At 44.5% G+C, this 10,772-nt stretch overlaps 1 protein-coding gene across 5 annotated transcripts in view; it reads left to right on the top strand.

The window, feature by feature from the left end:
* LOC114889354 (alanyl-tRNA editing protein Aarsd1) overlaps nt 1-2,479 on the top strand; it is an 18,745-nt gene extending 16,266 nt beyond the window's left edge. The window contains exons 16-17 of one of the 5 annotated variants that reach the window (XR_003792022.1): nt 184-278; nt 2,162-2,301. Coding sequence is in view for 2 of the 5 variants with exons in the window: in XM_029212578.1 (XP_029068411.1) it covers nt 184-278; nt 2,162-2,297 (231 nt within the window). In the remaining 3 variants the exon portion in view is untranslated. Of the gene's footprint in view, nt 1-183; nt 279-2,161 lie in introns of all 5 variants that reach the window. The other 4 variants (XR_003792023.1, XR_003792024.1, XM_029212578.1 and 1 more) reach the window with 4 other exon arrangements.
* The last annotated feature ends 8,293 nt before the right edge of the window (nt 2,480-10,772 follow it).

Below are 10,772 nucleotides of genomic sequence, written 5' to 3'. Positions count from 1 at the left end.
GTCTGTTTTCCTTTTAATTGAGATACTGTATGTAATATTGTGTAAGGTGTACGCTGTGATTTGGTGTCTTTATATATTTGCAATATGATAAAAGTCTGTTCTTGAGACTGAAGAGAGTGCAGTTTAGGGGGGATTGACTGCACGTCTTTTAAGTGTCAGGGCTCATCTTGTCTTCCATCCTAGGAGACCCTCCTGTTCTTAACTGTGGGCGAAGAGAAAGGTGCTGGACTCTTCTTACTGGCAGGGCCAGCTGAGGCTGTGGAGACCCTGGCGCCCAGGTAATCTTCCGTGGACTGCTTTGCACGGGTGGAAGAGCTTATAAGCCTAACCTACTAATAGCACCCTTGTTGGATGCAAAGGGCCACCGCATCTGCATCTCATTTTTTTTTTAAAATAAATTTACTTACTTATTTATTTATTTTTGGCTGTGTTGGGTCTTCGTTTCTGTGCTAGAGCTTTCTCCAGTTGTGGCGAGCGGGGGCCACTGTTCATCGCGGTGCGCGGACCTCTCACTGTCGCGGCCTCTCCCGTTGCAGAGCACAGGCTCTAGACGCGCAGGCTCAGTAGTTGTGGCGCATGGGCCTAGCCGCTTCACGGCATGTGGGATCTTTCTGGACCGGGGCACGAACCCGTGTCCCCTGCATTGGCAGGCAGATTCTTAACCACTGCGCCACCAGGGAAGCCCCTGCATCTCATTTTCATTCACATCACAGCCATGTGATGTTGCCTGAGCAGAAATAATGATCACCACTGTCATTCCCAGTTTTAGAGATGAGGGACAGCACATTGTGTGCCTGAGATCTCACGGTTAAAGTGGCAGAACTGAGACTCGAGCCCAGGACTTTCGGCTCCAAATCTCACGTGCTTTGTGTTTTTTCTTTTAGAAATTGAGATTCATAAGTGATACATGAATACAGGAGCTGTATTCTCACTAGGCAGATGAAGCACCTGCTTAAGGCATCAGCAAAGCAGAGGCACAGACAAACTTGGGGGAAAAAATTAGGGTTTTGAGACTGAATCAAAAAACGTATTGATGTAGTTATTATAGAAAAATTAGAATTGTGTTGGACTTTTTTACTCTTATATTGTTTATATTTTCTTATTTTAAATTAGATATGGAGGTGCAGCGCCCCATATTCTTTCTGGCATTTAGGGTTTTGAAGTCCTGACTGGCTGTGATGAATATGTGTTCACTGTAAAACACTGAAGGAAAACAGAAGTATTTAGAGCAGAGGTTCCTGACAGGCAGCCAGCTGTGGCCTATAGACTGGTTTGGCCTGTGTACTACTTTAAATTTTTAAAATTAGTTGCTACATTTTAAAATTAGGAGATTTTTATTTAAAAATAGGGAGTTCTAGCTTTTCTCAAAAAAGGAAGAAAAAAAAGGCACACGCTTGCAACACTGGACTGATGTTCCTGCAGGTTAGTATCTACGAGGACGTGAGTGGGGCCTGCTTCTTCAGACAGCATGGGCCCGGCCAGTGCCGTAGGCCCACCTTTCTCGCTCAGCCCCAGTTGCTTCCCTGCTGTTCCCGCAGGCCTTTGTGTCTACAGCTCTTTACTCCTAATGACGCTCATCCCGTTCCTTGGAGGTTGCCATAATTTAGCCCGTTTCTAGACACTTCTATTGTTTCCAGTTATTCACTCTTTTTTTTTTTTAAATAATCATTAATTTATTTTTGGCTGCGTTGGGTCTACGTTGCTGCACGCGGGCTTTCTCTAGTTGCGGCGAGCCGGGGCTACTCTTTGTTGCAGTGCGCAGGCTTCTCATTGCAGTGGCTTCTCTTGTTGCAGAGCACGGGCTCTAGGCGCATGGGCTGTAGTAGTTGTGGCCCGTGGGCTCTAGAGCACAGGCTCAGTAGTTGTGGCGCACGGGCTTAGTTGCTCCATGACATATGGTGTCTTCCTGGACCAGGGCTCGAACCCATGTTCCCTGCATTGGCAGGCGGATTCTTAATCAGTGTGCCACCAGGGAAGCCCCCAGTTATTCACTCTTAAATAAATATGGTACCCATATCTTTGTGCACATGTGCAAGTATTTCTAGAAGCCATTTACTTTTTCTCTCCCCCGAGCCCAAGGGGAAAGCCTCAGGGCTGCCCTTGGTTTTCCTGTGACTTTTCCCTCAAAGACGCCCTCCCTGACTGTCTCTCTGCTCCCCAGGGTGGCTGAGGTGCTAGAAGGCAAGGGAGCGGGGAAGAAAGGCCGCTTTCAGGGCAAGGCCACCAAGATGAGCCGTCGGGCAGAGGTGCAGGCGCTTCTCCAGGACTACGTCAGCACGCAGAGTGCAGAGGAGTGAGGGCTCGGGTGCCTCCCTGGTTGTCCGTTGACAGCCGGCCTCCTGTGACCACAGAAGGAGTCTCTTGGACAATAAAATACTTTGACTTGAAATGATTGTGGCACCATGTATATTTACATGATGGATATGAATTTATACAGTATATTCCAGTGTGCTTATGTGATCAGTGTCTTTGTGAATAAACAGCTTTATTTTTTAAAATTTATTTTATTGAAGTATAGTCGATATATACAATGTTGTGTTAATTTCTGCTGTACGGTAGAGTGATTCAGCTACATATGTTCTTTTTCATAATTTTCCCATTATGGTTTAGCACAAGATATAGAATATAGTTCCCTGTGCTATACAGTAGGACCTTGTTGTTTATCCATTCTATATATAATAGTTTGCATCTGCTAATCCCAAACTCCCAGTCCATCCCTACCTACCCCCCACCCCCACCCCTACTGTGGCATCCACAAGTCTGTTCTCTATGTCTGTGAGTCTTACACAGCTTTCTAATTCAGCTCCTGTTAGGCACACCCTATCCGTGAGTGTTATGTTGAGGAACTGTAGTAATTTATCTAAACCCAGCTGCAGTCTTTCTTCATGTAGAAATGCAGCTGCCTAAGGAGATGTGAGTCAGACCAGAGGCTTGGCTTAGGGCTTAGACTCACATCTCCTTGTTTTCTCTTATTTTTCCCTTATTTCTTTTCCTAGTCTTGTGTTTCAGGATTAAAAGGTATCAATGACTTTGTAAATAGGTCAAGAGGGCACGAAAATATATAGTTGAAAGATGTTCCAAGTCTGCTGTTGAGGCAGGAAAAGGATGGAAAAAGATACCAGGCAAGACTAACCCAGAGAAAGCTGGGGGTATTATTAATATGAGGTAAATGAGACTTTAAGGCTGTAACACTTTAAGAATCATTATTGGCTCCGCCCCCCCAGAAAAAAAAAAAGGAATTCCCTGGCGGTCCAGTGGTTAGGACTCGGTGCTTTCACTGCTGTGGCCTGGGTTCAATCCCTGGTGGGGGAAGTAAGATCCCGCAAGCTGCACAGCATGGCCAAAAAAAAAAAAAGAATCATTATTAGAGACCAAGAGAGACATGTGGTGATAAAAGGAAGATAAAATAGTTCTAAATTTATAGGTATCTAATAACAGCCTCAAAATACGTAAAGCAGACGTTGACAGATCTAAAAGGAGAAACAAATCCATAGTTGATGGAAGATTTAAAGTCATCTTTCAGCAGCTAATAGAACAAGAGGAAGCATTATCTCAAGGTTAAGAGCATAGACTGGAGTTTCACAGACCTGAGTAGTCCTGGCTTTGTGCATCTATAGGTGGTAGAACTATATAACAAAAAGCGAGGGATTGATTTTAAAAGGACAACATTTATTGATACTTCTGGGGAGGGAGTGAAGCAGGATGAAGAAGTGACCCAAGGTGGGGGTGGGAGGGTGGTTTCTGGGGTGCCCGCAGTGTTTTGTTTCTTGACTTGGGTGACAGTTAAACATCGGGCTTTGCTCTGTAATTACGCATTGTAGTCTACATTTATTCCATGAGGTTATATTTCACAATTTAAGAATACAACTTAAAAAAAATCTGGTTCTGTTGTTTACTCACTTGGGAGAGTTATCTTGCCTTTTCAACCTTCACTTTCCTCACTGGTGATGTGGCAGTAATGGGGGTGCCTCAATCTCTGTGGTGTTGGGAAGTAACTTATTCAACTGTAAGTGCTCAAGAAAACACTGGATTCCTGGAGATGACCTAGAATGGGTATTTTTGATTACCTAATGTTCAGTTCCTCTTTACCTGCAAATCGAGGATTGGTTGTAACAGCAGGAGTGGCTGCACTTCTGCCACCTCCAGGTGAGCTGCATCCCCGGGCAGTGCCCCTGTGGATGGACGTGTGTGCAGGCACCTCCTATGCTTCCCCAGGTTATTTTGGAGCTATGATTGAGGCCAAGGGAGGCGTCTTTTGAACCCAGCAGCTACCGGTGAATAGCTTCAGATTAGATGTCTGTCTCCTTGTTCACACAAGGACTTTATTCAGGTAAAATTCCCACATGAGGAATTTCTGCTGCGTTCCTGCTAGAGAAACTGAGGCAGGCAGGGAGCGTGGCTTCATAGAATTTGGCTGGATGGAATTGAGTGGTTACCTAGTGTAGTGGCTTTCAAACTTTTGTCTTCAATTTAGAGGAAGCTTTTCTTCATGAGTCTTACATATAACAGCCCAATTCGGAAATGGATGAAAGCTGTGTTGATCTGGTTGGAAAAAGGAGTGGAGGCTTGGAGTTTTGCAGGAGCTTAGAGGGCCCTGAGGTACCCCCATGGGGCCACAGGGCACCATTTGGAAACCACTGATGTAGTGTAACTATTTTATAGATGAGAAGGTTCAGGGAAGGTAGGTGCCAATGGGTACATGATTAGTAATAGTACCATAGGGCAATAAGCATCCAAGGTAGTTAAAAAGATTAGCTTCACATTTAACAAGTGTTTTTTTTTTTTTTTTTTTTTTTAGGTACGTGGGCCTCTCACTGTTGTGGCCTCTCCCGTTGCGGAGCACAGGCTCCGGACGCATAGGCTCAGCGGCCATGGCTCACGGGCCCAGCCGCTCCGCGGCATGTGGGATCCTCCCGGACCAGGGCACGAACCCATGTCCCCTGCATTGGCAGGCAGACTCTCAACCACTGCACCACCAGGGAAGCCCTTAACAAGTATTTTTTGATGTGCCATTCCATTTCAAAGTATAGACCAATTCTCCCAAATAGCCCCTGTGTTTTCCCTCACAGGGCATGTCAGCTTTGATGTTTGTGCTGGTCCTATAAATCAAACTTATGGTTGAATCCTGGGTCTCCGGATGAGGTTATGTGCTTACATGTGCATGTGATATAGAAGTTCAGGGTGGGGCTTCCCTGGTGGCGCAGTGGTTGACAGTCTGCCTGCCGATGCAGGGGACACGGGTTCGTGCCCTGGTCTGGGAGGATCCCACATGCCGCGGAGCGGCTGGGCCCGTGAGCCATGGCCGCTGGGCCTGCGCCTACGGAGCCTGTGCTCCGCGGCGGGAGGGGCCACAGCAGTGAGAGGCCCACGTACCGCAAAAAAAAAAAAAAAAAGAAGAAGTTCAGGGTGGACATAGCTCTGGTGTGGAATCATTTTTTCCTCCTGTGTCAAGAGCCCCTAAGGAGAGAATGACGGTGTCCAGTTAGTTTTCTCCCAAAGTGAAAGAAGCTAAAACAGCTTGTCTGGTAAGACTGAAAGCCACAGGCAGCCTACTTGGCAGGGACAGAAGTCCAGAGTCTGAGACTTCAGCTGGAGCCAGGAGGAGGATGAGTGGGAGAGCTGGGCTGCAGGCAGGTGGCCAGAGGGAAGAGAAATTTGAGTTTCTGAGGCAAAATTTAGGCATTGACATTGCATCAGTAGGCTGCGGAGGGGGTATGAAAGGCATCAAGAGATATTTTTTAAATGTATTTTTATTTTATTTTAAATAAATTTAAATAAATAAATAAATTTAAATAAATTAAATTAATTTAATTTAAAAAATAAATTAAAAAATATATTAAAAAAATTTTTGGCTGCACCACACAGCATGCGGGATATTAGTTCCCCTACCAGGGATCAAACCTGCGCCCCGTGCAGTGTACGCAGGGAGTCTTAACCACTGGACCGCCAGGGAAGTCCCTAAAAACCGTATTTAAAAATTTTTTTTCTCCAGCCCTGCCTCTGCCCAATTTTCCTTGCCAGAGACAGCCACTAATTTCTTATATATCCTCTGGCAGTATTTTTTCATAGATGTGTATACATCTCCCCTCTTTCGAAACATAATGTACATTCCTCGGCATCTTGTTTTCCTCAGTTAAATGAGTATCGCGTTTTAAAACAAAACCATAGTGTAAAAGTTAGGCAGTACAAAATGGAATCGTTGATGAGAGACGGGGAAGTATTTGCTTCGCAGAAGGGTTCCTACTTAGAGAAGGACTCAGGCAGGATTCCCTTGAACAGAGACCCAAGGAAATTCTTTTTTTTTGAGGAGGGAGTTGTTTGTTTGTTTTTTGGCTGCATGGCTTGTGGGATCCTAGTTCCCCTACCAGGGATCAAACCCGGGCCCCCTGCAGTGGAAGCGTGGAGTCCTAACCCCTGGACCACCAAGGAATTCCCATGAGTTCATTTTCTTGTGTGTGTGATCTCCCTCTCTCCCTCTGTGTTTCTGTTTCATCGGGGTGTAATAAAAATAGCAGTGAACAGGGCTTCCCTGGTGGCGCAGTGGTTAAGAATCCACCTGCCGATGCAGGGGACACGAATTCGATCCCTGGTCCAAGAAGATCTCACATGCTGCGGAGCAACTAAAGCCGTGCACCACATCTACTGAAGCCTGCATGCCTAGAGCTCGCGCTCCGCAACAAGAGAAGCCACTGCAATGAGAAGCCAACGCACCGCAACGAACAGTAGCCCCCGCTCGCTGCAACTAGAGATAGACTGCCCGCAGCAATGAAGACCCAACGCAGACAAAAATGAATAAAATAAATTTATTTAAAAAAAAAAAGCAGTGGACTGGGGCCACCCTTGCTTGCCACCACTCAGGTGGGTTCTGGTCACGTAGGCTTAGAATGACCATATGATTTATTACCCAAACTTGGGGACTTCTAAGAGCGAAAGGGGCGCTCCACACATCTCTCCAGAACCACAAACCAGGTTGGTCTCGGGCAAATCCGGGGTGTATGGTTTCCCTGCTGAGACTCTCCCTTACCTTCAATTTCTTAACCCGCAAGTGGGGATGTGAACACGGTGCCCTAAGAAAGAAGGAATTTTCTGAAATAATTAGGAAAATGCATCAACATTTGAGCTAATTATGTGAAAACAGTAACTAGTTGTGTAAAGGAAGGGAAAATAAAGCAGCACATTTTGAACTGGTGATGTCATTCACACCTGTCAAAGGGGCCCTAATCCAATGCCCTGGGGAGAGGTACAGTTTGTATTCAAGGGACGGGGTGGATTATCTTTTGTGAGGTTCACCAGAAAATCAAGCAGAGTGAGTTTGATCATTTACTAGAGTAACATTAAATGAAGACCAAGAGAATAATAGGTATTAATTAGCACAAAATGTAGTAGAGTTTTAGGTACACATATACACACATAGATTGCATATTCTGGAACATTGCTAGAATCCACTTTTACAGCACAGAAATAGTGAGAAACGGCTCCCTCTTGGCTAAGAAAGTTTTATGACTTAAGTACCCATAAATTGCTGAAGACAATGCTGTGGCTCACACCAATGTGAAGGTCTCCTTTGTAACTATGTGTGCACATGTAGGTGCTAGATCAGATTTTAGTATGAAAGACAAAAGACATCAGATGAAAGCTGGACACAGAGCAGGAGACAGCCTAAATTCAGGCAGGCATAGTGCCTAAATGTCCTGTAGCTCCACCCCACCCTTTAGTCCTGAGTGGAAACGAGAGAGTCAGCCAAGTTATGCTAGAATGCCAGGTATTTTCCTTAATAAGAACTTAAATAAACTGCAGAGCCCTGCTGGGAAAACAGACAGCTCAACATACCCTAATGAAATACTCTTGAAGAAAGCTTCTGTGTCTCCCATTCCTTTCCTGAATTGGATCCAAACTATGGCTAAAGTGCCTTCGATGGAGGGAAACCAGGGCTATTTGGGAAAGAGTGATGGAAAGTTTTCTTCTTTTTTCCAGAAAGGTCTGCACCTTCTGAGAAGACTACTGCTGGCAGAGTGCCAGACTCTTAATGTCAAGGAACAAGAGTGGGTCTTGGTGAACTGGCCGGTGTCCAGAGCAGAAGAGGCGCTGATAATGAGAGCCTTCTCTCTCTTTTGCTGAGCCCTTCCGTGAACTCCCTGCAGGAGCCACCTGCAGCCGAGGCCTCCTGTAAACCATCCCTGTTCATCCTCAAACATCCTCAAAGCCAAATGTTTCAGAATCAACCTTTTCTTCTGTGAAAATAAAAGTTCCTCTATCTTCCATGTCACCTAACTTGTTTTTGTTGTTATTGCTGATTTGGGTATGTAATAAACCATCACGGAATTCATTTGTTCATGTATTCAACAGGTATTTATTGAGAGTGTAGTGTGTGTCAGACACTGTTCTAAGAACTGGGCCATACTGGTGGATAAAACAGCTGTGGTCACTGTTTTCAATGGTATTTGAGGTCCTGGAGAAGAAAGGGGAGAGAGAAGCAAATACATGTAAAATTATACATTCTGTTAAGTCAAACAGGAAAAGAACAGGGTGATGTGAGAGAAAAATGGGGGGAGGAGAGCAGAGGAGGATTGTGGCAGAGACAACAGAGGACTGGGTAGAATTTAGTCGCTCCTGGGCTCCAGTATCCAGGCCATCTCAAATACAGCAGTGCGCTTAATAGGCAAACAAAACTAGTTTATTCTAAGACAACTGCTGGTTTCCCTTCCAACAAGACGGTCATTGCTGAGTCCCTTCTTTATAGAAATTCTGGACTGCGAATTGTCCTCAGCCCCAGAAGGTAACAGGGTCTTAAAAAGGCTGATGGAGTGAGTCATATATTTTGGGCACCTTTTACTTGGCTGTTACAAGGAGGCAAAGAATAAGACAGACATGAAGTTTGTGTTGCTCTTCACCCAAATGAACCTCTCCCACCAATTTTAGGCCATTTCTTCTGGTCCCCAGAGGCCCACCTCCCTCCGCATTAACAGAAGGTAAATCCTGTGTTACACCCCAGCAAAAAGAGGGTGACAAGAACATAGTCTGAAAAAGACCTCACAAAGGCAAAGAAGTTACACTTGATAAAACCCTCTACTAATTGCAGTTCCAAATAGTGAAAAGCAGACTTCAGTGCCACTGCCTAATTTTTATTTTATTATTGTTTGGTATTTCTTAATTATTGGTTGGTGTTAAACGTATATAGTTCTGCCAGGCGTTGTTCTAAGCACTTTATAAATATCAACTTATTTAATTCTCAGAACAACCCCATGAGATGGATTCCATTGTCATCCCCATTTTACAGATGAGGATACTGAGGCACAGAGAGATAAGGAGATTGCTGGGGTCACACGGCTAGTTAATGACAGGGCACAACTTTGAACTAGCAATCTGGCTCCCGAGCCCATCTGCCTAACCACCATGTTGTGTGGCCTCTGAGTAACATAGCTAGTATATTTAAGTAGTTATGTAAGTATTCGTAATATACTTTAAAAGAGCACACAAATTATATATATATGTGTGTATATTATACATATATAATGTATATATATTTTTGTATAATATTTTATATTATATGTAATATATATAAATATATTATATTTGTATAATACATATATATATATATAACCAACATCTTTTCTTTTATAAACTAGCATCTCTCTCATGGTTAAATAAGTGATTTCAGGACGGGGGCATTTAAGGATCTTAAGGCTGTCTGGTGCTTTTGGCAAGGAAAAAGGATCAAATAAGCAAGCTATAAGGAGAAGTGAAAACCTCCCATTACACTGTTGCCATGTAGCTTCTAATTTTACCTCTGTTAGGGCAGGTACATACCTTATCATGCTGAAAGCCAAAGGGCCCAGAAGAGAATCCCCTAATTCCCTACATTTAATTTGAAGCCTGTCTGTCTCCCCTTTTCTGTTACTCTGGGCTCTATTTCTATGAAGACAATATTCAATGTGTTTTACAAATGGTGCTCGAAAAAGTGTACTTGGCCTGTTTTGGATCCTTGGTGTGGGTGAGTCAGGGATTTCCATCCAGCTTTGGAAAAGGCTGAAAAGCTGTCTTGCTGGAAAAGTTCCACTGTCCTCCCGTTTTCCTTGGCTGTGTCTTTGCTGCCTGTTACCAGCAAGATTAACTCGTCCTGAAGTTTTGCATGAAAACTAATTTTGAGTTTCTTTTGCTCTTGTCATTTGCTTCTTGCCCCAGACCAGAATTCTCTCGTGGTCTCAGTCCCAACACCAAGACTGTAATTTAACAGCAGGGGGTGCTGTGAGCCTGTGGTTGCCCAGGCCTCCGCCAGAAAAAAAGAAGATAAAAGAGCCCCCGCTGATTCAGCCAGCCTGAAAGAGGGCTTCTCATTGTCTTGGCCCCTTGTGGCTACTGAAGATCTTGCCTGGGGGACGTGGAGTAGTGAGACGTTTCTCGAAAGGCCAGCAGGGAATGAAGAGACAAGGTGTGGCCTTCTGGAAATGATTTGTCATTTGTGTTTTTGAGAGTTTTAACCCTTCTCTGGTCAAATTGATGCTTGATATTTTATGCCCTTACCTCCATGAAGACCAGAGATTCTGAATAGTGCTTAATCCTAACCTAATTCAGAAAACAGCATCCGGTTTCTGGGCTCAGCCTTAGTTTGCAACGACAAGGCTAAATGCACTAAGGTCAGAATCATGGGTACATGGGACCCGTTTTGATGCCTCCCTCAGGAGAATGGTGAAGAAAATCGAAGTCCGCCAGCATGCCAAGTACACTTGTTCTTTCTGAGATGAAACCAAAATGAAGAGTTGAGTTGTGGGGAT

Source organism: Monodon monoceros, unplaced genomic scaffold (assembly GCF_005190385.1).
Source record: "Monodon monoceros isolate NGI ecotype Baffin Bay Population unplaced genomic scaffold, NGI_Narwhal_1 Super_Scaffold_9, whole genome shotgun sequence".
Taxonomy (NCBI): Eukaryota; Metazoa; Chordata; class Mammalia; order Artiodactyla; family Monodontidae; genus Monodon; species Monodon monoceros.
Note: the sequence above shows the minus strand (reverse complement) of the source record. Positions and strands in the feature narration are given on the sequence as shown.